The sequence below is a fragment of the Zonotrichia albicollis genome, chromosome 7, assembly GCF_047830755.1.
Source record: "Zonotrichia albicollis isolate bZonAlb1 chromosome 7, bZonAlb1.hap1, whole genome shotgun sequence".
Lineage (NCBI taxonomy): Eukaryota > Metazoa > Chordata > Aves > Passeriformes > Passerellidae > Zonotrichia > Zonotrichia albicollis.
Window position 1 is genome coordinate 48,598,373 of NC_133825.1, and position 25,472 is coordinate 48,623,844.

General features: G+C 44.9%; 1 protein-coding gene and 1 long non-coding RNA gene across 7 annotated transcripts in view; both read left to right on the forward strand.

The window, feature by feature from the left end:
* Positions 1–355, forward strand: part of LOC141729719 (uncharacterized) — a 31,736-nt gene extending 31,381 nt beyond the window's left edge. The window contains exon 6 of the long non-coding RNA XR_012581158.1: positions 224–355. This is a non-coding gene — a long non-coding RNA (uncharacterized LOC141729719). The remainder of the gene's footprint in view (positions 1–223) is intronic.
* Positions 356–7,690: 7,335 nt separating this feature from the next.
* The window catches only part of PTPRE (protein tyrosine phosphatase receptor type E), a 98,484-nt gene continuing 80,702 nt past the window's right edge, over positions 7,691–25,472 (forward strand). The window contains exon 1 of one of the 6 annotated variants that reach the window (XM_074545395.1): positions 7,691–7,812. In XM_074545395.1, the coding sequence (XP_074401496.1) occupies positions 7,793–7,812 (20 nt within the window). In that variant the 5' untranslated portion in view covers positions 7,691–7,792. Of the gene's footprint in view, positions 7,813–8,020; positions 8,220–8,285; positions 8,787–16,358; positions 16,670–17,880; positions 18,055–25,472 lie in introns of those variants that run through there. The other 5 variants (XM_074545399.1, XM_074545401.1, XM_074545394.1 and 2 more) reach the window with 5 other exon arrangements.

A 25,472-nucleotide genomic window follows, 5' to 3' on the forward strand; every position in this document is an offset into this window, starting at 1 on the left:
GCCTGGAGTTCCTTCCTTGCAACCTGACTCAATTATATTGAGTTTTTGGTGACTCAGCTCAAATGGTTATGGCTCAAATCATTGAAACTCTCCTGTGGCTCAGGGAGTTGCTCTGGAAATGAAATCATAATTTGCTTTTCTCTTGCTTGTCACCTTGAGGTTCATTCTCTGCCTAGGCTGTGATATTCCTTGTCCTTTTTTTTCTATTGTTTTTTTCTCACAGCTGCCTGTAAAAGCATCGTAAACCCTGGAATTAAAGCTGCAGTTTGACAGGACACTCCTCATCTTGAGAGAGACAGGAGAAAGGAGCTTGGTTTCCTCTGAGTCAGAGAAAATATTTCCTGATCAACTCTGCCCCCACGGACCCTGACTCAGCCCTGACAGCAACCAAAGAGAAAAATCAGAATATTTGTCATGAACCAGGGGGGCAGCAGAGATCTGCAATCCTTTCTACATAAAATCACCCCTCGTTTTTAAATCATGCTGATGTGAGCATTTCCCTTCTGCTTAAATCAGTTTGCTTCAAGCCAAAAATACAAAAGGAAAGTTTTTATATGCACACTTCTCATGCACATCAATACTTTAATGTTGCAAACACATTCTTGCATGGGGAAAAAATATCTTATGGTGGTTTGCCCACAGCTCCAGAAGGAGCAGAGATTGAGGAGGAATTGTTCTCCAAAGAACATCCTTTGGATAGTTTAATTTTTATTTTAGATAAATTGCAGATTATATAAAGGAAGTTCATTAGATTAAGTATTAAGATGGATTAAATATTAGGATTTATTTAGTTTTATTTATTTATTTATTATTTCATATTTAACATATTTTAAAAATTCATCTATTATTATTTTAATTATTAATTATTTTTAGTTCATCTATTATATATTTTTATATAGTGTATATATAGTATATATAGTATATATAGTGTATATATATACTATATATTTATATAGTATATATATACACTATATATACTATATACGCTATATATATACTATATACACTATATACACTATATATATACTATATATACAATGTATTTATATATATTATATAAATATTCTATTATTTATTGGTTCTTATTTTTATTATTATTTCTTTATATTTATTTTTATTTATTAGATGGCATATGATGATTAATCAAAAATATTGTTTTAATATTTAGGGGAAATTGAATATTTTTTTAAAGTGATTTAATAGATTTAAAGGAGAAGAAGGGAAGGGAAGGGAAGGGAAGGGAAGGGAAGGGAAGGGAAGGGAAGGGAAGGGAAGGGAAGGGAAGGGAAGGGAAGGGAAGGGAAGGGAAGGGAAGGGAAGGGAAGGGAAGGGAAGGGAAGGGAAGGGAAGGGAAGGGAAGGAAAGGAAAGGAAAGGAAAGGAAAGGAAAGGAAAGGAAAGGAAAGGAAAGGAAAGGAAAGGAAAGGAAAGGAAAGGAAAGGAAAGGAAAGGAAAGGAAAGGAAAGGAAAGGTTGGGTTGAAAAGCTTTATTTCTTGGGGTTTTTTAAACAAATTGGGTGTAATTACTAATAAATTTTTAAAATAAGTTATTGGAATCAGGATGTAGGGTAGGATGAAGAAACTATAAAGTGCCAGCAGGGGAGATCCAAGGTTTGGCTCCCAGGTCAAAGCTCTGAGCTGTGCTCAGCACAGCCAGGGAAATTCAAGGTGAAGCCATGGAAATGATCCTCAGTGTGCTGCAGCTGCAGCGCTGCACTGCTGGCGGTTTAACAGTGTTCTGTTGAAATCTTTCATTTAAAACGATATTCCATTTAAAACCATTTTAAACCGTTCTGTTGGGATATTTCATTACAAACTGGCTGCTGGCAGGCTGACTTGGCAAGAGCTGCTGCTGATATTTGGGATTTTCCATGGGCCTGACATTCCTGGTGTGTCCCAAGAGCCCTGAGATCCTCCTGCATTCCCATTTCCCATCTCTGACTGCAGAGGAGCTCAGCTGCTTCAGCCCTCAGCTGCTTTTGGCTCCAAAAAACTTCCAGAAACTTCCAGGATGTGCAGATCAGCCCATGGACTCCGCTCAGGATCCGGCCACGTGTTGCCAGTGTTGTCTCTCCCTCTTCTGGGATGGATAAATTGCAATTAAAGCAGATTATAGAATATAAATAATAAAATCCAGGTGTTTTCCTCTGGCACTTTGCAGCCAGCATTAGATGGAAACAGGGATTTGTTTGTGCCTTTGGTCTGGCACAGGGAAATGGGATAAAGCATCAGGATTTTATTGGAGCTGGGTTGAGAAATGTGAAGCTGCACTGATCTGCAAAATGATTGCAACAACAACTTGGAAAAGTTTGGAACTTCTTGGAAGAGAGGGGTGTGAGCAGCACTTTTATGGATCCCTGCCCATGGGTGGATTTGCACAATTCCATCTCCTGGTTTCTTCTCTCCTGACTATTTTTTAATTTATTTATTATTTTATTAACTGTCTTCTCTATTTTTTATCATTTTATTAATAGTCTTTTCTAACTATTTTTATTATTTTATTAATAGTCTTTTCTGACTATTTTTTCCCTCCCAGTACTTTTGAAAGACAAAGCAAGCACGTTTGAAATATTCCTTGGATTTCTTGCCAAAAAATGCCCAGAATTTCTCAGCTGAGAGCTCCATCCTGGGATGTTTGTGGATATCTCAGCCCTGACACTGGAGTGGGATCACAGCTGGAATATTGTCCCTCAGACAGGTGGAATGTTGTCACCAACCCCTCAGAGCTCAATCCTCTCACCCCAGCAGGAACTGGGAAAAAAATGGGTGAAAAAAAAAAGTTTATTTCCAACTGGGAAGTAAAAGAAATGGAAGATCCCAAAGCCACCACACTGGAATCAGCACAAACGTGCAAAATCCTGGTTGAAAGTGATTATTGCTGCCTTGGATGCGAGTTGTGCCCACTCTGGATTTTTGGGAAAAGGCCTGAAATGCCAGGAAAAGAGAGAATGGCTCCAAACCTCCAGGTTAGCTGGGATTTGGGAAATGGGAGCAGCCCTTGCTCACATGGCAAGGACAGCCCTGAAATTGCCTTTTCCCAAAGATATTGGGGTAAGACATGATCCAGCAGTAAGATTGGATGGGAAATGAATCCTTCCATGGAAATGCTCCCCATCCTGGCAGGGCAAGGAGAGCAGCAGCTCCCTGAACATCTGAATCCTTGCTTGTCCCATTTCTCTCCATTTCCAAGCTGGGAAATCCTTGCTGGCAATGTTTGCAGGCCCTTATGGCAAAATAGAGTTTTAAAATGAAATATTGAAATCATAGAGATATTTCCCTTTATTTTTTTCACTCCATAATTCAGTGTCTGCATTTCCCCAAACAACAGAGCTCCACTAAAGCCTCTGAGATCTCTCAGGGTGTCTTTTCTCCATACCCTAAAAGATGCCACAGCTTTAAAATGTTGTTTTTTGCTGTTAAAATGTTTTAATTTATGCCTGAATAGAGAAATTGAGGGGCCAAGTGCAGTTTATCGAAGGGTGAGGGGCAAAAACCACTCCTGGCATTTCAAGACATGGCAAATACAGCCTTTGCAATATTTTAATTTAAATAAAACGTGGCTTTGAAGCTGCTTCAGGGTGTGGAATGTTTAAAACTGCCCCTTGAGGTGGAGGTGGAGAGAAGAGCAGGCAGGGCAGGCTTTCCCCCATTGCAATTTCTGTAACAATTCTAAAGAGATGCAGGCTTGAGCACCTCAATCTATTCCTACAGACTCCGAATTTTGGATTCCAAATGGAAAAACCTTTGACAAACAGCCCTTTGAAGTCATTAAATGAACAACTGCTGCAATATCACACAGCCTCATGCTTTTACCCAATTATTCCCACTTTGAAGGGTTTCCTTGTGTTTCCAGGCTGAGATGGTTTTGCAGCATCAGAAATCCTGGGTCTGTGTCAGGTTTTTGCTGTCTTGCCTCTGATTTCCTGATCTTTTCAGGAATTTGCAATTTTTGTTCCAGCACATCAGCAAAAAGACTGATCCACCCTGCTCTAGCAAGGGCATCATGCTGAAAAGCCCAAATAAAATGTTGGTGGCCAAATATCGCCTCTTTCCTATCATTTATTTTCTTGATTTTGCCCAATTATCCCTACTTTGAAGAGCTTTTCAGGCTGAGATGTGTTTGCAGCCACAGAAATCCTGGGTCTGTGTCAGTTTTTGCTGTTCTGCCTCTGATTTTCTGATTTCTGACACAGATATTCAGAGATGTTCTGATTTTTTTCCTTCTGCTGGGTCTTTCTTTACACCTCCCAATTGTCTGACATCCTTTGGAGCACTTAAATGTTGCCTGCATGGGCGTGGGGGTTTGAAAAATAACACAGAGAATCATTAAGCTAGGGAAAATTTATTATTAATTAATTAATTAATTAATTAATTAATTAATGTTCTGCCTCTGATTTTATGATTTTTTTGGGGCGAATTTGAGATTTTGTTGCTATCTTTGAGGTCACTATTTATAAGAATATATAAATATAGTTTTTAAAAAATTGTTTAAGTTTTATTCCTAAATAATCGAAATGCTTTATTAACATAATGGGAATCAGCCAGGATTTGACTGAAGCTCTGAGGAAGAAAGGAAAATTTCTTACCTTGTATAAAATAATAAGAAACCTTATTTTTCTTTCACTACATCAGCAAGGAGAGCAATTTACTGCCCTGCCACCAAGGTCAGCGGGCTGGAATACCCAAAATAAAACATTGGTGTTCAAATATTGCATTTTCCCTACCATTTATTTACTGAGCTTGAAGCAGAGAGTACCAGAGTGCCTGGAAATGCTCTGGGTGAAGTTCCCAGCAATTCTGGTGGGATAAATTCCTTCCAAGGAAGGGGCTGGGAGCTGTGGGAGGCCCTGCAGCATCTCTGGGAAATTGGAAGCAAAGGTGAAAGTTCTGCCAAGGAGCTGCCACTGCTGAGAGGGGCTGGATTTGTGATGGAAAGAGAGGAAAAGAACCTGGGCTGGGAGCTGGAGGAAGGAAAGTCCCTGTGGGATATTGGATTATCCCAGAATCGGGATAAATGTGGGATCAGCTGCTCGGTGTTGTCTTATTTTTGCACAATATTTCAGCCTTCCACTTTCTTAAATTTATTTTTTGGTGCAGCTTCTTGTCTTCCTTCTGTCAAGGTCATGGAATTGCTGCTAAATGGCCACAAGTCTCATGTGGGATCTCAGCACCTCAGGACTGAGGTGCCGAGCCACCGAGACCACCCTTGGGGCGCTCGGGAGTCCTGGAATGTTCCAGAAGTGTCTGGTGGCTGGACTTTGATCCTACACAGGAGACGACACCTGTATGAGGACAGGAGGGTTTCACCGGGGTGAATGGTGAAGGGATTGGTTAATTAGAGAGTGAGACACAGGGTTTAGGATTTCTGTACAGGGGGGTTTAGAGAAGTAAGATGGAGGAATTGGGGCGTGTCCTGTCCTTCTTCTTCTTCTTCTTCTTCTCCTCCATCTTCTGTGGTGATGGTGGCACTTTGAGATTGGTCATTACTAAAAGTGCACCGGGCAATAAGGGTGAAAGGTATTGGGGAAAAATGATAAATATTGTACACGTAACTTTGGGTATAAAGATAGGTGACCGCCCGGAGGGCAGGGCACAGTGTGCTCATGGCTGACTGCTGAGCAGAGCTCTGTCGGGCCGAAAGAAAATCTTTTAGATAAACAATTAATAAACACAGAGACCGAAAGAAGAACTGAAGCCTCTTCTCGTCCTTTGATACGGGGGGTGCCCCAAGGCCACCCCAGGCCTTTCCAGGCCCTCCAAACAGCCTTGTTTGGCATCCTCTCCCCTTCCTCAGCACAGAAATTCCCTGCAGACCTTGTCTGAAATTTGGGTTTCAAGGCATTTCATCGCTCAGATCCCCACCCCTGGGTTTAAATGTGGGTTTCTGGCTGCAGCTCTGTGTCAGGGAGCAGCACCCTGGGTTGTTTTCCTGCAGCCAACAAAGAATCAGCCTCAGGCTGTTGGCTCCAGCTCCTGGATGGATCCTGGAAAACACAAATGGCACAAAACTGGCTTGGAGCATCCTGGATGGGCTGGGAGGATGCAGAGCTGGGGACTAACGAGGCTAAATTATCAATAAAATCATCAATTATGGACGTGAGTGGGGAAGGTCGGATGGTCTTTTTACAGCTTTATTCCACAATTGCACAGTTTATTTATATATTATTTAGATGTTCTTCTCTCCAGCAAATCCCTTCACACCAAATAATGGATTAAAAACTTTATTGTACAACTTGGCTTCCCATTTCTGCCTCATGACTAATTAATTTTGGGACCACACAGCCTAATAGGATCTTTAATCCCTGCACTAACAGAAAATGTGGTCATTTTGTCCAACACATACAATAATTCTATTTATTTTATCTCCTGGCTATAAGCACTCATTTAAATTAATATCCAATTCCTTGCAAGTGGTTCTCAGTGAGAAAATCGCTGAGTTGCAGCCATTTATCTGCAAAAAATGTTCATTAAAATCCAGCTCCTCCCTGGTGCTGTGCCCTGCCACGTGTGCTCACGGGATTCCAGCCCCACTAAATTGCTGTTTCCTTGTCAACACGATGCCAAAGGGATGTAATTAGGCCCTGATGAAGTTTCCTGCAGAAGACACAAACATTCACAGATGTTCTGATTTTTTTTATTTCTTCTGCTGGGTCTTTCTTTACATCTCCCAATTGTCTGACATCCTTTGGAGCACCTAAATGTTGGCTACGTGGGTGTGGGGGTTTGGAAAATAATACAGAGAATAATTAAGGTAGGGAAAATGTATTAAAATTGCTTGGATCTCTCCTGGAGCAGGGATTTCTTCTGCTGGGATGCTCTTCTTGCTCTGGGATGACCTTTGGAAAATTTAAATATTATGTGCATGGCCATTGAGGGGCTTGAAAGTAACCCAGAGTTTTGCTTAAGGTTAGGAAAGACTTTTAGGATCACTTGGATTTCTCCTGGAGGAGGGATTTCTCCTGCTGGGATGCTTTTCTTGCTCTGGGACATCTTGTGGAAAACTTAATACAGTTTGTATAATAGTATATATTGTTTATATAATAGTATATATTGTTTATATAATAGTATATATAGTTTATATACAGTATTATATAGTGTACATCGATATGGGGAAGGTTGAAAGTAAAATATAGAAACATTAAAGTTGGAAAAGACTTTTAGGATCTCTCCTGGAGGAGGGATTTCTCCTGCTGGGATGCTCTTCTTACTCTGGGACATCTTGTGGAAAACTAAATACAGTTTGTATAATAGTATATATAGTTTATATAATAGTATATATAGTTTATATGCAGTATAATATAGTGTACATTGATATGGGGGAGGTTGAAAGTAAAATATAGAAACATTAATTTTAGGAAAGACTTTTAGGATCTCTCCTGGAGGAGGAATTTCTGCTGGGATGCTCTTCTCGCTCTGGGACATCTTGTGGAAAACTCAAACGCGGTGTGCATGGCTATGGGGGTGTCTGGAAGTAACGCAGAGAATCATTGGGTAAGACTTTTCAGATCCCTCCTGGAGCCGGGATTTCTCCTGCTGGGAGGCTCCCGTGGTTCTGGGAAAGGTGTGTGGCAGGGCCTGGAGCCAAGATGTGCCTTGAGCTCCCGACTCCCGCAAATCCCCTCCTCCCTGCCTGCCCTACTTTCCCACCTGCCGCTGCTATTCCGGGTGTCCCGTCCCGCTCGCTGTCCCTCGCAGGGGACACGGGCACCGCCAGCCCCAGGTGCAGCGACACATCCCGGGCGGGCTGGGCAGCGAGGGGCACAGCGTGTCCCGAGCGCAGGGGACATCGCAGCATGGATGGGGACGCGGGCAGGTGCGGCATCTCCGGGAGGAGCTCGGGAGGGAGCCGGGCGCTGGCGGCGCAGTCTGTGCGTGCGGCGGGGCTGCTGTGGAGGTGACAGGGATGCGGTGGCGGTGACACGGCTGGGGTGACGCTGTCACTGTCACTGTCGCTGTCGCCGACAGAGCCCCAAGGCCGCGTCCCGGCGGGGCCGCTCCCGCTGCAGTGCGCTCCGTGTCCGCCAGGCGGCGCGGCGGGCGGCGCGGCCCGGGCTGAGCGCGGGCTCGGCCGGGCTGGGGCTCGGCAGCGGCGGCGGCAGCGGGAGGAGGCGGCGGCCAAAGGGAAATTTCCTGCCGGGAGCCGCCGCCCCGGCCCACAGCGCCTGCCCGGCCGGCCCGGCCGCGCCGCCAGCGGCCCGCGGAGCCGCCGCAGCCGCGCAGGTGAGCGAGGGGCGAGGGCGGAGGGAGGGAGCGAGGGAAGGAGGGAGGGAGGGAGCGGGGATGCCGCCGCCCGCAGGTGCCGGCAGCGCCCGGGCGGCTCCGAGCCGGGCACGGACGGGGAGAGCGCGGAGCTGCCAGGGGCCGGCCCTGGGCACCAGCCCGGCCACATCCCGGCAGCGACATCCCGGCAGCGGGGGCAGCGCGGGCGGAGCGGCGGCCGCGGCTCCTCGGCGGGGCTGGGACCGCGCGGCGCCCGGAGATGCGGGACGTGCCAGCGCCAAGGGCACGGCCGGCTCCCCGCGCATTCCTGGGCATCCCCGGACATCCCTGGGCATCCTTGGACGTCCCTGGATATCACTTGGCATCTCTGGACATCCCCGCGCATCCTTGGACATCCCTGGATATCCCCGCTCATCCCCGGATATCCCCGCGCATCCCCCCAGGTGTGCTCCCCGGGCCCTGCCCCGCTCCCGGGATGGGGCTGGCCCCTGAGCTGCGCCTTTAAAAGCGATTTTCTGCCCTCGGTTCCTACCCAGCCCATCCCGGAGTGAGCGGGGCCGCGTTCAGGTGAGCGGGACCGGTGGCTGCGGACCAACTCTTGTGGTCTCCCACGCTCAAGGCTGGTGTTGTTTAAACTCCCTCTATTTCCATTTGTTCCATGTATCAGTTGGCTTTCACGTGGCTTTTCACTGCTTCCCATCACGGGTTTTTATTTTTCTCTTTACTCGTGGCATTGTGGGGTTAACGGGTATTTGCTGTGGGATGGAACTGTGTTTGCTGATTGTGAAAGGCTGTCTCCTGCGTTTCTCCCAATTTTTCAGGGAGGTTCCTCTCCATGTGGCTTATTTCCATATCGTGAAGTGATTTTCTGTGTGTTCAGCTGTGTAGCTGTCTGTGTCTGATTTGGATGGTGTAGACACTGCTGAGCTGAAAGAAAAGGCAGTGCTTATCGAGCTTTTCATTTTTGAGGGGTTTTTTTTCCCCCTTAGATGTTATAATCCGTGGAAAGTAGAAATAAGGATGCAGAGAATTGAAAAAAAAAATTAAAGTGAGTTGCAGTTGTACCTTCTGTCCGTGCTGTGTTTGGGGCTTGTAAATAAATAAATAAATAAATAAAATAAGTAACTTCTGATGGAAACTAATGACATTCAGCTGGAAGCTGGGCGTAGTTTAGAAGAGATTTAAATGTGGATAAAATGTGTTTCCCTCATGCTGGAGGGATGTTATCCCCCACCTGGAGGTGCTGAGGGATAAATGAAGCTTAGAGTGGGAAATTTTAGGTGGTTTGTGGAGACCGGCTTGGTCTTGAATAGGTGGAATTTGGTCTTGGAGAGGAGCCTTAAGGGGGATAATGAGGTGTTTATGGGGCAATCTGTGGGGTTTGGGGTGGTGGCACTGGGGAGAACAGGGCAGGGGTGGAGTGGGACAGGCAGGCTGAGGTCCCCAGGAGGAGGGGACAGTGCTGGTGTGGATGCAGAATCACCTGTGGGGTGATGGATGCTGCCAGCACAGCCAATTCAGCTGAAAACACTGCTTTTCTCAAGTGCCAGGACGAGCTGAAATGTGTGGAGAGAGCTCAGAAATGTGCGAGAAGAAGGGAAAGAAAAGAATGTGAGAAACAAAATGGTGTGGGCGTAGTGTTTGGTGTGTTTGCTGTGCTCCCAAAGAAAGGGATTGCTGTGCTCTGTGTTCCTGAAATGCAGGGATTCTCCCAGGCACTGAGCAAAACTGAATTCCTGCTTGGAAAGCTTTGCTGGCACCTTTAATAATCCCTGACTTCTTTCTGTACCTAAAGCAGGGTCCTGGGGCTGGTTGGGCTGCAGGAATTTCTCCTCAGGTGCTTCGTGGGGAATTTTAGCACATTTGGGTCCTGTGCGTGTGTATTTTGAATTTCTTCTTGCTTTCCACCTCAGATATTTCTGGTTATTTATCTGTTAACAAACTCAGTCGAGGTTTTTCATCTCTGAGTAAGGGCTGGCTTTTCATAAAGAGTTGTTGGGAATCTCCGAATTTTTTAAATCTTATTCTCCTTCCCTCACCCTCCATGGCATTCCCAGCTCCTGCCTGGTGTCAGGAGTGTGCTGTGTGGGCTGAAATCATGGGAAGCTGGAAAAGGATGGATTGCTGGGGGACCCAGCAGGTTCAATATCTGTGTAAAACCCCACCTGTCACACAGAGGTGGGGCTGGGGCAGAGGGCAGAGCTGCTCCTTGCCTTGCACAGAGTGGGCTCTGCACCTTCTCAGGAAGGTGGAAAGGATTTTGGGGTTTGTTGGGTTTCTGGAGGTGCTGGTGGCATGCCCAAAGCTGCAGAGCTCTGTTATTAACTGAGTTGGGTTTCTGGAGCTCTGTTATTAACTGGGCTGGTTTCAGAGTGTGATCCAGCAGAGCTCTGGCTGCTGGCTGGGTGACCTTTCCCTCACTCATTTAAGAGGTTTTGTGAAGAAAAACGAGTGGACAGGGCTTGACAAACTGCCAGGAGTGTGAAATAGAGCTGGAGGAAGTCAGAGCGGTTCTGCCCTGTCACAGATGTCCTTGGTGCTTTCTGAGAGCCAGATCCACGTGTTACACAAACACAGAAGGGTTTGGCTTGGAAGGGACCTCAAATCCCCCCCAGTGCCACCCCTGCCATGGCAGGGACAGCTCCCACTGTCCCAGGGGCTCCAGCCTGGCCTTGGCACTGCCAGGGATCCAGGGACAGCCAAACTGCTCTGGGCACCTGTGCCAGGGCTGCCACCTTCTCAGGGAACAATTCCTGCCCAACATCCCAGCTGAATGTCCCCTCCTTCAGTTTAAAGCCTTTCCCCCTTGTCCTGTCACTCCAAGCCCTTATCAAAAGCCCCTCTCCAGCTCTTGTTATCAGCAAAGTGTTCACGTTCTTCATGCTTGCTGATGCCAGGAAAATTTGTTCAAGGTTTTGGAGCAGTGGAAAATAAAGAAGAGCAAGCATGGAATGCTGTGGAGGAGGAAAAGCAGGGAGATCCCAAGGAATAATGAATTGTTTGTTGTGCTGCTGGGAGCACACAGAGCCCTTGCTGGAGGAGTGGGAGCTTCTGCAGGAAAATGGTTCCATTCTGGGGAACCTGAGGGTTGTGCTGTTCCCTCCTGGGAATGATGTTGGCATTTTGTAAATGTGATGTTGTGTTTCAGTCTCTTGTTTCCAAAATATTCCTCAGCGTGGATTTATGGCAGGGCTGGAGATCCCCTGTGTGGTGTCATCAGTGAATGGTGATGTTTTGGTGGAGAAAACTGCCTTTAAATGGGCTTTAAAGTGAATTATTCTGCATCTGGACACGCAATGAACATTTCTCAGGAGGAGAGGCTGGAAACAGATGTTTTGGGTAGGAGCTGCAATTCCATCCTTATTGCAGGGGGCTGCCAGGAAGGGACCACATTTCCTTTATTAACAGCACAATGGGGTTGGGTTTGCTGAATCAGACTCCAGCTCTGGCACTCGCTCCTCATCCAGCACCCCTGGGGAGGCTGCAGGGATTTTTTGGGGGGGAGGCTGCAGGGATTTTTTGGGGGGGGAAGCTGCATTTATCCCAGAGAGGCTGCAGGGTTTTTTGGGGGGAGGCTGCATTTTTCCTGGGGAAGAGGCTGCAGGTTTTTGAGGGAGGGGCTGCAGGTTTTTTTGAGGAGGCTGCATTTTTCCCAGAGAGAGGCCACAGGTTTTCTGGGGGGGATCCTGCAATTTTTTGCAGTAGGCTACAGTTTTTCCTGGGGAGAGGCTGCAGGTTTTTTAGGGGGGAGACTGCAGATTTTTTTGGGAGGGAGGCTGCATTTATCCCAGGGAGGCTGCAGGGTTTTTTGGGGAGAAGCTGCATTTTTTGGGGGAGGTTGCATTTTTCCTGGGGAGAGGCTGCAGGGTTTTTTAGGGGGGGCTGCAGGTTTTTTGAGGGAGGCTGCATTTTTCCCAGGGAGAGGCCACAATTTATTTGGGGAGAGGCTGCATTTTTCCCAGGTTGCCTGCAGTTTTTTTGGGGGGAGAGGCTGCAGTTTTTGGGGGAGGCTGCATTTTTCCCAGGGAGATGCCACAATTTATTTGGGGGGAGGCTGCAGTTTTTCCTGGGGAGAGGCTGCATTTTTCCCAGGGAGCCTGCAGTTTTTTTGGGGGGAGAGGCTGCAGTTTTTGGAGGGAGTCTGCATTTTTTTTGGGAAGGCTGCACTTTTCCATCATCCCTGCAGCTTGGGCAGCAGCAGCAGAGCAGGCAGAGCTGGGGGATGCTGTTTGCATGGCTGCAGTGAGCACCTCTCTGCTCCTTGCTGGGCATTTCATTATTGATCTCCTGCTGCAATATTAATGGCAGAAAATCCCTCTGTAAGCTGCAATCTCGTTCTGTGCCCAGCATGGGAAGTGCTGAGAATTGGCTCCATGAATTATGAAGGAGTTTGGAATTGTGTGGTCTTGGTGGAGCATTTGTGGCTCCCCTGGATGTGCCTGTGGTGTTCTGGGCTCAGAGCTGGCTCAGGGAGTGATTTGGGTGTTGCTTGAGCTGATTTGTGATGTGATGCAGCAGAATTTGGGCTGAATGAGGAGTGCATGCTCTGTGCAGGATTTCTGCATCTTTTTTAACTCTAACCTCGTGGTTTTTACTCATTGTGCCTTTCTGCACAGGGTTTCATCCTGGTGTTGTTTTTGTCCTGTCTGATCTGAATTACACAATCCCAAAAGCTTTAAGTGTTAATTGTAAAAAAAAAAAAAAAACCTGCCTGTATTTATTCCAAACTTCTTGCTGAAATGTTGCTATGTCTTCAGGTGTGTTGTACAAATACATTTAATACTTGTGTAAGCCAGAGCTGAAATGAGACGCTGATAAGGCAGCGATTAGGAGGAGCTCAGCAGCAGCAGCAGCATTTTGTTGATGTGTTTGTACAGGATTTAATTTTGATTTATTCACATCATGGAGTGTATTTTTAAGGCACGTTCAGCAGACTTGCTGCAGGAATAATAACAATAATAATAATAATAATAATAATAATAATAATAATAATAATAATAATAATAATAATAATTCTTCCATCCCTGCTATCCCTCTGCCTGCCCAACCCCTCTGTGTTTCCTGCAGAGGATGTCTCACCAGTGACATCCCCTGCCCCAAAAATGCCCTTTCCCCTTTGGCTGCTGGCACTGACTCAGTGCTGAACTGGCAAGGTCAGATTGCTCACAGAGCTCTGCCTGTGTTCAAAGGTGTTTCCTGGCTGAGGGGAGGGATGAAGCTGGGGAGAAATGTGCAGGATTGGTTTGCTGCTTGCAGTGATGGTGGATTGTCACTGGGAAATGTACAACAACTCGCTTCTGGGGTTTGCTATCACTTTTATCCCCTCTGTAAAAAGGAAAAAGTGCTCTGCTCCTGAAAGCTTGTCTTTGCTGAGATTTCTTTTCTCTAATGTACAGCAAGAGTTTTTTTGGTAAGAATGAGAGGTCTGACAAAAACAAAACCGTAAATCAGGCAGAAGTGAGATGAGACATAAACTAAAAAAAATCTGAGCGATAGAAGTGACAATTCTGGGTTTTCTGTCTGGGGAGGAGGCAGCTCTTTCCCACAGGGGTGTGAGGATGCCCCAGCAGCTGGAAGGAGCTGTGCCAAGAGCAGCTGTTCCTGCAGATAACACACACACAGGGATGCAGCAGCAATCACTGGGAAGAATGAGGGCTTGGGAAGGCTTTGGTTTAGTAGGACAACGAATTTTAAAGAGAGCAAATAACAGATTTGCAAGGGAAGAAGTGAAAAGTGTGTTACTCATGTCACTTTTAAGAGATCAAGACACAATAATCAGGGCAGCTGGAGGATAAACCTCTAACTTGGAGGTTTTGTTGCTGTGGAGAAAATAATTTAGAATGAAATACCCAACTGCACCTCCATGGCAAGATCTCACCCTCCTGAGCTCCATCAGTTCCAGGTTTGCTGCTGGTTGGGAGTTCCCTTAATTGCTGTGGGTTTGAGTTTTCTTCAGAACCCATCTCTTTCCCCTGGAATAACTTCTGGAGCTGCTGTGGTTCATCCCAGAGGCCCCTGGAGACCTGCAGAGCAATTTTGGTCGAGCCAGACTGGGATGAATTGGGAACTCCATGGTTCCAAACTCCCCTTTCCTGCACAGCAGTGAGTGTGGGGGTTCAGTGCTGGTTAACAATTCATGCACTCACATTTTGTTGTGAGGTAGGATTAGGGGAAAGGCAAAGTAGGCTCAGAATTTTAAAAGGATATAAAGAAAATTTTATTAGCAGTAATTAAAAGAAAGTAATGCAAATTAGAACAAAACTTCCAGAACACTTTTCTTCCCCCCACAAGTTTTTTCTTTCTCGCTGACAATGTAAAGAAACAAAACTTAAAATTTTAGTTGGTTTATTACTTCTAGAATAGTCTTTCTTTAGTTTTCTGAGGGAGAGAAGTTCTTATTAATGTTACGGAGACTTCTCTATAAGAAAAACCAGTTCTCTCCTGGCTCTTATGAACAGCAGCCACCCAGGGAAATTTGTAATCCTGAAATCTCTTATTTTCTGCAAGGCTGTGGGGTGAGGATGTGGGTTGGTTGTGAGGATTGGGTTGGAGTGCCTGACTTTGGGTTGGTTGTTGGAGTTGATGCTTCCCTGTCTGAGGTCCTGAGCCCCAGAGGTGCCCCAGGGGCTGCTGCTGCCCTGTCTGTGAATTCCCAAAGGTGGGACCAAGCTCCACGAGGTTCACACCACGCCTGCTTCGATCTTGGCCTTTGCTCCTGTCATTTCTCACCTCCCTTGGTTCTCTAGATGGAATTTTTTGTCCAAAAGAAAGTCCAACTCTGGTAAATGAAAGGCAGGCTGATCACAACTTGAAGCCAGCGATGAAAATTCCTGTTTCCAGACCCTCTGGTTTGCAGGATATTTGATACAGGAGCTGTAAATATTTCTTTAGCAAGAGCTGTAATTCCTCAGCTGCAGTTTTCACTCCTAACCCTTCCCTCACCCTGTGCACTGTTTCTTTTGCCGAATTCCATCCTGATTGTCTTTTGCCCTTTAATCTTGTCATCTCTGCTGGTTGTCCTTGGAGGATTTATTTTCCTTTGCATTCCCAGTCTTGGTTTCTGCTGGAATATGCTGTGGTTGCTGGAGCTGCGGTGCTGGGCCTTTCCTGAGCAGTAAAATCCTGATTTAAACAAGCCATAAATAATGCTTGCACCCCGTGTTCTGTGGGTTTAGATGTCTCAGGGACTGAGTCTGATTAATTTAAATTTGGGTTTTATGAATGTCTTCAATCATGCTGCAGGATGTCACTTAAACCATTTAATTATTCAATGATATTAATTGATCTGCAGCCTGTCTTTCTACTAATCTGATACAACAAAGTTTGCAAATTGCTGCTGAGAGCAGGATGGTGTGGAACAGCTTTAGGATGGCAGCAGCAAAGCCTTTGTGTAACCATGTTAAGATGATAGATGCTTTCCCCGTTAAACACAAGCCTGAGTTTAAATGGGTTCACGGTATCATTTTGTTTGCAGATGTCAAAAGCTCATTAATTTGAAGTCAAGCTCCCCACCTTGCTGCTTCAAATTGCTTTTAAATTACACGTGTGCTGATCAATCTTGAAAAGCCCAAATTAAAAACTCAGCTGAGGGCACATTTCAAGGCCACAGATCCAATGCTTAATTCTAATCTGTTTTCCACAGGCAAACCTCCCACTCCAGCACTGGTTCCTGGCAGAAGAGGGGGGAGAGGAAGTTGTAGAGACTTAAATATTTCTGGGAAGGCAGAGAGGAAAGGAAAAGGTGGAAACAGGGAACTATATTTAAATAATGACCTATTTACATTACAGAGTTTGAACTATTAGAAGTAGACTTAGGAGCTTGTGATGTTGAGATAATTTCTGTCATAATGGGGCATTTTTCAAGGAGGAGCCTCAAATCCTTGGGTCAGTTTTGGGCCCCTCAAGACAGGATCTGTGGCTGTGAACTGCCCAAGTTATTTATCAGTGTTGTGCCTGTGTAACTCGAGCTGTAATTTGTCCTGAAGAAGCTCCAGAGCTGCTGCACTGCATCAAACTATTTACCCTTGAAATGTAGCCTCATTTACCAGAACTTCCTGAGGAAGAAACTTCAATAATTTCCTTGGAAAATCCTTGCAGCCCTTTCTGTGCGAGCAGAGTTGTACGTTCCTGTTTTCAGGTGTTAATCCCTGCAGGATGCTGCTGCTGCTGCCCGGGCTCTTCCAGGGCGGTTTTGCTCTGTGCATTTTTCCTGGGATGGGATTTGAGGCCGGCCAGGCCATCCCTGAGGGGTTTTCTCCTCATTCCAAGGGCTGCAGTGGGAGCTGTCATGGGAAGCAGCTCTGGAGCGTGGGAAGGGAGCAGAGCAGGAGCTGTCCTGGCAAACAGAGTTTGCAGAGCTGTGCCCAGCTGTGCAGGGCTGGGGGAGGGACACACCAATTTTCAGCCAGAAATGCAGCCACAGCTGGGCATGATTTTGTTTCAGAAGTGTGGTAAGTGTTTTTTTAACAATTTTTAATTTTTCCTGAATTTAGATGTATTTGAAATTCAAATTCAGTGCCTTCTATCAGCTCTTCTGAAGAGGAGCATAAACCATGTCTCGGGCTGTTTTGTGGCCATCCAGCAGTGCTTTGGATACTTTAACCATCTTAAATAACTTTTTTATTATTCAAAGATATTTGATTTACTCTCTCTGATGGGGGAAAGGAGTTTGGGAGATGAACTGGTAGAGTTTCAGTGTTGGGTAATGTCCATTTCCCATATTTATGTCTACACAAAGAAATCTACTCTTACCACTAAAAGAAACTAATCAAAGCCAACAGAGCAAGACAAAATAGAGGAAACTATTTTTCAGATGGGATTTCTGTACAAATAACAATGGTTATAGAAAGTCCTTGGATGGTTTGAGTGGGAACAAAGCAAGGTGGGATTTGGGGGTTTGATTAGGAGGGAAACCTCAGCCAGCTGGGTTTTAGTGGCTCTGTGGGGGAGCAGAGGTTTTGGGAAAGGCAGGATGGGGACAAGCAGGAATTGAAGAGAGTGGGGATGAAAATCCCACCTGAAGGACAAGGTTTGGGGGATCCATCTCTGCTCCTCCCTTCCCAGCTCCAGGGAGGAATTCAGAGCTGCTGAGGGCGAAGGGCTTTGAATTTCTGCTTGGAATAATCAGAGCCTGAGCACAGAAAACACCTTGCACGTGTGACTTTATGTGCATAAAAGACTTTGCCATAAAAAATGATTTTCAGAGCAAGATCTGCCCTCATTTTTTAATGACTTGAGCGTGGCTGAGCTGTAGCTTTCACTTAGTTAAGCTCATTTCCCACCTGCTTTTCATATCGAGAGACCCGCCATGAATTTGGTGGTGGTTGTTGAGTTGCTTCGATGTGTGAGGATGAAAGAAAAAATGTGGATTTTTTTGGAGAAAATGTGAAACAAAAAAGTGGATTTTTGGAGAAAATATGCGACAAAAAAAAAAGGTGGATTTATGGGGAAAATGTGAAATAAAAAAGGTGGATTTTTGGAGAAAATACGAAACTAAAAAGATGGATTTTAGGGAGAATATTGTATTTCCCTTGAACTTTTCTGCCCGAGGTGATGCCAGCCCTTTGTTGATGCCCAGTGGGCTGCTGCCTGAGGACCACAAACACCAATTGTTTGGGGAGCATGACTGGCTCTGGCACTGAACACTGCAGCCATTCATGGGCGCTGCCTTGGGGCTCACAGGAACCTTTATCCCTGCAGGGAAACTGGAATTTTCCTCGGGACAGAAGCAACAAAGCCCAAGGGGGAAATGAGCCCGTTCAGCAGGGACTTGTCCCATCCTGGGAAGGGCAGGGCAGGAGCGTAGGGACGTCCCCTCTTCCCTAGACCAAGGCAGGTGATGACATTTCTTGGGTTTTGGGTTGTGTTTTATGGATTTGAGGTTTATTTTTTTTCTTAATCTCATTATTTCAGGAAGGCATGATGCTTTTCTTAAAAATTCTGTGTAGTATTGGTGTTTTTATTATAGTTTTATATAGCTGTGTATAGCTATTATATTTATTATAGGTCATATTATTGTTATTATATAATATAGTTATTATATTTTATGGTTATTCCATATTATATATAGTATATATTATAATTATTATAGCAATAATTATCATATTATTGTTATATATTATAGTTATATTTTATGGTTATTATATATTATATTATAGTTATTTTATATTACAGCCATTATACATTATAACAGTTATATATATAATATAGTTATTACATTTTATGGTTATTCCATATTATATATAGTATATATTATAAATATTATAGCAATAATTATCATATTATTGTTATATATTATAGTTATATTTTATGGTTATTATATATTATATTGCAGTTATTTTATGTTATAGCCATTATACATTATAACAGTTATATATATAATATAGTTATTATATATTATAGTTATTATAATTTTATATGGGTTTACACATTACACAATTCATCAATGCATGTGTAAACCTATATAAAATGGGATGTAAACATGGCAAAATAATGTGATTTCAGGCAGAACAGGAACTTTTCAAGCTGCTTTCAGCCCCTCAGATCAATAATCAGAGTGATGCAGCACAGCAATATCACAGGCAGCAATGCATTTGCAGAATTGGTGGCATCAGGGATTTGCTGCTTAGGGGTTTGCAGCAGGAGCTAATAAATTATCAAAGGTATTAAAGAGATTCTGTTAATTTGCAAGGCTGAAAACACTCAGAAAGCACAGAGGCATTTGTGTAATTTCCAGCTCTGTGTTTAAGAACTCCCATGAGGACCTCTTAAAACCACCAGGTGTTTTCTGGCTTTTTAAATCTCCCTGGAAACATCTAAACAATTGCATCATGTCGTTGCTCTTTGATCAGAGCATTTAAAAGCTGTAACTCTTGTCTAATTGCAACACGGGATGTTTTGCTTTAGGAATTTGGGAAATAACGGCTCCTTAAAATAGCTTCAGGCCTGAGGCATGGTAAATGCAGAGTTCATTCTGGTTGTATCAGGATAGTAAATAGTGGCAATTGGTAATTGTTGTAGTAAAGTGAATTTTGAGGTCGTTGGGGCAGCAGTCTTGGTGTGTTTCTTTACTTGGATTTTTTAAAATTTATTTTAATTATGATCAAATTTAAATAATTGAACAAGATTTCATTTGTGGAAGCAATGTCCTGGTGTTGTTGGGTCCCAAAAAGAAGATTTCTCCATACAGAATCCCTACAGCCCATTTTGTTTGTTCCTGGATTCCTTGAGAGCTTGTTATTTATCTCTTTTTCCCTAAATTGTGCAAGCAGGTATTAAACACAGTTCTGCTGATGTGGCTTTCTGTAGGAAACAAGGCATCCCCTGTTTATAAATTTCTGGAATGCTAAAATCATCTGTGTGCTTTGTTTCCAAGCAAACAAAGTCTGGACAATGGAGAAAGGATATTGTTATTGGGCCTCTGGGATGCTCCCACTGCATTTTATTTTGAAATAGCCTTTAATATATCTGACCTGATGCCCTGGGCAGGGTAAGAAAATTCCAAGTGGATCACTAGCTTTCCTTATTTTGGGAATTTTCCTTCTTCTGGGAATGTCTCTGCTGGTGTTGTTTGAGATTGTCGTGAATGTTTGTCCATGAGTTTTTGGCCAGGCAGGATCAAGTCTTTGAAACCTCTTTCAGACTTTCCACTTGGATCTGAATGGATGAGGAGTCTTCAAAATCCTGGATCCTGGAGGGGCCTAAAGTTGTATCCTGGCTTTGTGATCTGTCACAAGACATGTTTTATGAAAAATCCTTTCCTTAGGATTTTTCCTCCTGAGAAGCTGAGAGGCCTCAGGAACAAAATGTAAACATTGATTATCTGCTGCTGTGGAATGCAACAGGTGCATCTGGGATTGGTCTCATGTGGTTGTTTCTAATTAATGGCCAATCACAGTCAGCTGGCTTGGCCTCTCTGGTCAGTCACAAGATTTTATTATCATTCTTTTCTATTCTTAGCCAGCCTTCTGATGAAATCTTATAATCTATTCTTTTAGTATAGTTTTAATATAATATATATTATAAAATAATAAATCAGCCTTCTGAAACATGGAGTCAGATCCTCCTCTCTTCCCTCTTCCTGGGACCCCTGTGAACACCACCACAGTGATCCAGACATCCAAATCCAAATTATTCCTCCTTTCACCCTCTCATAACGTCAGCAAATTTCTCCTCCGCGTTCCTGTCAAGGCTTTATTTTAAATGCACTTTGGTGTTAGCTGCATGCCCTGGAGCAGGCAGGGATCCCTCGCTGCAGCCTCAAGGAAAGCACTTGGATTTCCCTCCAGCCTGGTTTAATTGAGCAGATTTGGGGAGTTTTCTGAGGCTGTTTTCCAGGAGAAGGAGCAGTTTTCTTGCAGCGAATGCTGAGCAGTGTGTGTGTGTGTGGGTGGGCTGGGCCTGGGCCTTGTCACGCCTCATGTTCTGCTCCTCTCCTTGGGAGAGACCTCCTGGCCACTGATGTCTCCAATAACATTTTTCCTGTGAGATTGAAAAGGACAGTTCTGCTGGTTTTCATTTTGCTGTCCTGTCCTGGTGTTTGTGCAGAACAAAAGGAACAAATGTGTTGCGTGTTCTTGCTGAGTTGACCTCAGCTGCCCGGTGGCCCACGAGGACCCGCCAGGAGCCAACTGAGGCTCTGCAGCTCTGTTTCAGCAAGGCTTGTGCTGATCTTGGGATGAAATATTTACTCTGTGTTGCTGTAATTGTGAAATAATTCATGGAGCTGGGAATGAACCAGTTATGGGTAGGGATGTGGAGCTGCTGGAGTGATCCAGAGGAAGCTGTGGAGGTGCTCTGAGGGCTGGAGCCGGGCTGGGAGAGCTGGGGGTGCTCACCTGGAGAGGAGAAGGCAACAGGGAGAGCTCAGAGCCCTGCCAGGGCCTGAAGGGGAGAGCTGGAGAGGGACTGGGGACAAGGCATGGAAGGACAGGACACAGGGAATGGCTTTAAGATGGAAGAGGGTTGATTTGGATTGGATATTGGGAAGGGATTCTTGGTTGAGGCCCTGGCACAGGTGCCCAGAGCAGCTGTGGCTGCCCCTGGATCCCTGGCAGTGCCCAAGGCCAGGTTGGACATTGAGGCTGGGAGCACCTGGGACAGTGGGAGGTGTCCCTGCCATGGCAGGGGTGGAAGGGGATGATTTTGAGGTCCCTTCCAACCCAAACCTTTCCATAATTCCAAGCTGGGCATCCATCAGCTCAGAAAGGCCTTGGGTGCTGTGCCCAGAGCAGCTGTGGCTGCCCAAAAGCATCCAAGGCCTTTCTGAGCTGCTGGATTCCCAGCTCTGTGTTGTTCATCGCTGAATCCATCTGGGTAGGCACATCTGACCAGCAGGCTTTGAGAGAAAAGTTCATCTGAAAGACAGGCTCTGTTATTTGAGCCTTTCAGAAGCAGCAAAGTCACCGAGGGTGTTTTCTTTGTGGAGAAACAGAGCCTGTGCCAAAAGCTGGGCATAACTCTCCCCCACTGAAGGAGTGGGAGCCTCTGGATGTTGGATTCAGCCTTTTCCTGACTTAGAGACGAGGCAACTGAGAGGTGTTTTAAAAACTTTAATTTCCTTTTCTGTTTTATGTGAAGAGTGAGACAATACAGATGTTATAATTTACGCCACTGCAATTAGAATTAACTATTTTTAATTACTATACATTATAAGTGTTTCTTGGTTTATTAGCTTCATTTACACTATGTTGTAAATGGTTAAAAGTTAATTACTTGAAATTAGTGTTGTGAGTCTTGCTACAATGTCTTTTTCATAGTTCTATTTCTCTAAAATATCGAGTCTTATAAATAAGGCCGCCCTCTAAAACTTGATTCTAGTTCATTTCTCTCTCAACAATGTCCATCCTATTCTATAGCATTTCTAAGTTAGTATTTCTTATCTCACAGTTTATATACAGAAATACGCTATGTGAACCTTCTATCAAGCTTTGAAAATCTTCTATAAATCCATTTTCCATTTCTCCCATATGGAGAATCCAGTCTGCTTCTAGATTAAATCCCTGTCATTTGTGGACTTCTCTGTAAAAATGTGTCATGCACTGGAAGTCCTGGCAGTCTGCAGGTGACAGAAATCTCTGTCCTCATTGTCATCCTCAGCCCTGAGCAGCTCCTGGAGCTCTCTGAAGATTTTCCCATGTCCATTTTTGCTGGTTCTTGCCTTCTTTTTTCTTCTTCTGTCAAGGTTGGGGTTGAAGGCACTTGAGAGGAAAGTTTGTGTTCAGCTCAGGTGTTTATTATTTCTTTTCTATTTTAAAGTCGTGAGTTCTACAGCATTCTGCTAACAATTACAAAATGGCTCTCTCTTGTTACAAGGCCTTTTAAGGCTAAAGTGTCAAATTAAGAAATGACACCTAAATTATTTTCATTTTTAACCCAATAACTAATCACTCAGAGTCCACACTGTGGACTTTTCTGTCCAATTACAAAATACCACCCAAACCCATGAAGAAAAAGGAGGAGCAGCCTCCACCCTAAAACCTCCATCTTTCCCCATATATATTACTATATTCTAAACCCTTAAACTACAAATTTTCCACCCTGTGATATCACACACTTCTAATCAAACTCCACACCCACAATCCCAGTGTTATCAATCAGTTTTGGAATACTTCTCCAAAGCCTCAGGTCAAATTTAGTATTTTCTTGTGGGTCTGTGCCCTTCAGCACAGGAAGTTTAAAATTCTCAGCATCCAGGGTTCCAACAGGTTTTGTGTTTCAGCTTGGAGTTCTACAGCTCCTTCCTCCTCAGTATCTGCAGAACAGTGAGAGTCTTGTGTTTTTGTGAGGAGTTTTATCCTTTTTTGTTTCAGCCTCCCACTGGTAGTTTTTGTTTTGCATCTGGATTTCTGGCTGTTTATCCAGCCTTTGAACAGGAACATCTGAGTGCTCCTGGAGCCAGCAGGAACAAGGACTTAGGGAAGGATGGAATTCACCATTTCTTTCTGGGTCATTGTACTGAAGAATGGCTGAAATAAGCAAAAAATTGATACAAATCTGAGTTTTCATCTCCCACACTGGACAAATTGTTGGGCTGGCTTCTGGAGGAAGGGCTTAGGATAAGCAGCATCCAAGCAAAAAGGTCAGATCCCCGTAGGACATACCCAAAATCTTCAAATGAAGGAAATTTTATGCAAATGCAAACAAGAAATGCTCCCTGAGGGCAACAACTTTTAATTTATCTCTCACTATTAGAGAAAACAAACTTGGAACCCATTTCTGCTCCTCAGAGCACCTCTGGAGGATGCTGCCCTCGTTCCTGTGCACTTCTCCAAGGACAGGTCCTCTCCACTGGGCTCAGTATGGGAAGTTGGAAGGCAGAGAAATCTTGATTCACATCATGTTAATCCTAAAAACTAAAGGAGGAAAAGGCTGTGGGTGAGCTTGGCATCACAGGACTTGGGTAATGAAAATTGACAGTTTTGGGGGGGAAGTCTCATCTCCTGCTCATCACAAAGTGACAGAAGAGCTCCTTGAGTCCTGCTGGTGGATCCTGGAATGGCTGGGGCTGAGGAGGGGCTGGCAGGATGGAGATGAGGGCAATCCTCAGATGTTTCCTGCAGCTGAGGTGTGTGATTGTGAGAAACCCCCGAGATAAAGCTCAGTGCCTCAGGCAGGAGAGATTGTGTGTGCTTATCTGGAAGTTCCCTTTCCTCCGCGCTGATAACATTCTGAGCAGAGTGAAAATAGGAATTGCCATCCCTAGCCTGGTGTTATCGCTTTGGGAACAGCTTTTCTGTGGCTCCAGCTGATGGAAAAATGCATCCTTTAATCATATTGAGCACAGACTCTGCTGCTGGTGGAGTGGAGTTGTATTATGTGGGATGTGGAAGGGGGAATTGAAGGAAATTCACTCTTTGCAGGGATCTGATGTGGATCGCAGGGTGGGAAGGGGGTTTGTGCTTCTGTTCCCTCACACTGGGCAAAATTATTGGGAAGTCTGTGCAAGGGGGTTTGTGCTTCTGTTCCATCACACTGGGCAAAATTATTGGGAAGTCTGTGCAAGGGGGTTTGTGCTTCTGTTCCCTCACATTGGGCAAAATTATTGGGAAGTCTGTGCGAGGGGGTTTGTGCTTCTGTTCCCTCACATTGGGCAAAATTATTGGGAAGTCTGTGCAAGGGGGTTTGTGCTGCTGTTCCCTCACACCGGGCAAAATTTTGTGCAGTCTGTGCCCTCCTTGAGCTGCAGGTGGGGATGGAGCAGGACCTGCCCTTGCCTGGCTCCATCAGGAGCCGCCTCACCCATCCCTGCCTGCTCTGTTTGTCTTCCCTCGTGTCCCCTTGAACCAGGATGGGACAGAGATTTTAGACATGACAAGTTAAAAACTAACCAGAGACAGACAGATCTGAAATAAATGAGTTGCTGCTGCGCTGAGTGAAGGATGTTGTGGTTATGTCATTGTCTTCTTCCAGAAGAATTCTATCTTCCAAAAATTGTTAACAGGTTTTTGCCTGTTCTCAGCTACTTATCCATGCCCCTGAGCTGCTGCTCTCTGAGGATGTAGAACATTTTTTTCAGGCTGTAAATCCCATCAGGGAAATGTTTCCTTCTGCAGCGCTTTTGCCATCCTCACTTTAAAATGAATTTATTTCTTTTAACCCAGATATTCTCCTGGCCTGGCACAGCAAACACTGGTGCAGGGTGGCTGAGGGAGTTCTCAGCTGCAGAGGGAGGGGAGGGGACAGGAGAGGAAGGTTGGAAAACAGAAATCCTTTGATCTTTGTGGTTGTTTTTGTGCTGTTTGTATTCCTGCACGTGCTGCACGCTGGTTTTTCCAGTGCTGGGAGCTGTGCCTGCTCTGTGTGATGGTGAAAAGAACATTTCCCTAATGCTGTGGGGTGTTTTAGGTGGCTTTGGGGTGTTTTAGGTGCCTGTGGGGTGCTTTAGAGGGTTATGGGATGGTTGTGGGATGTTTTAGCAGACTATGAGGTGTTTTAGGTGGCTTTTAGGGTGTTTTAGATGGCTATGGGGTAGTTATGGAGCGTTTTAGGGGACTATGTGGTGTTTAAATGGCTTTTAGGGTGTTTTAGATGACTAAGGGGTGGTTATGGGGGTCATAGGTGGCTTTGGGATGCCTTAAAGGGTTATAGGATGGTTATGGGGTGTTTTAGGGGACTATGTGGTGTTTTGAATGGTTTTTAGGGTGTTTTAGATGGCTATGGGGTGGTTTAGGTGGCTGTGGGATGGTTGTGGGGTGTTTTAGGGGACTATGTGGTCTTTTGAATGTCTTTTAGGGTGTTCTAGATGACTATGGG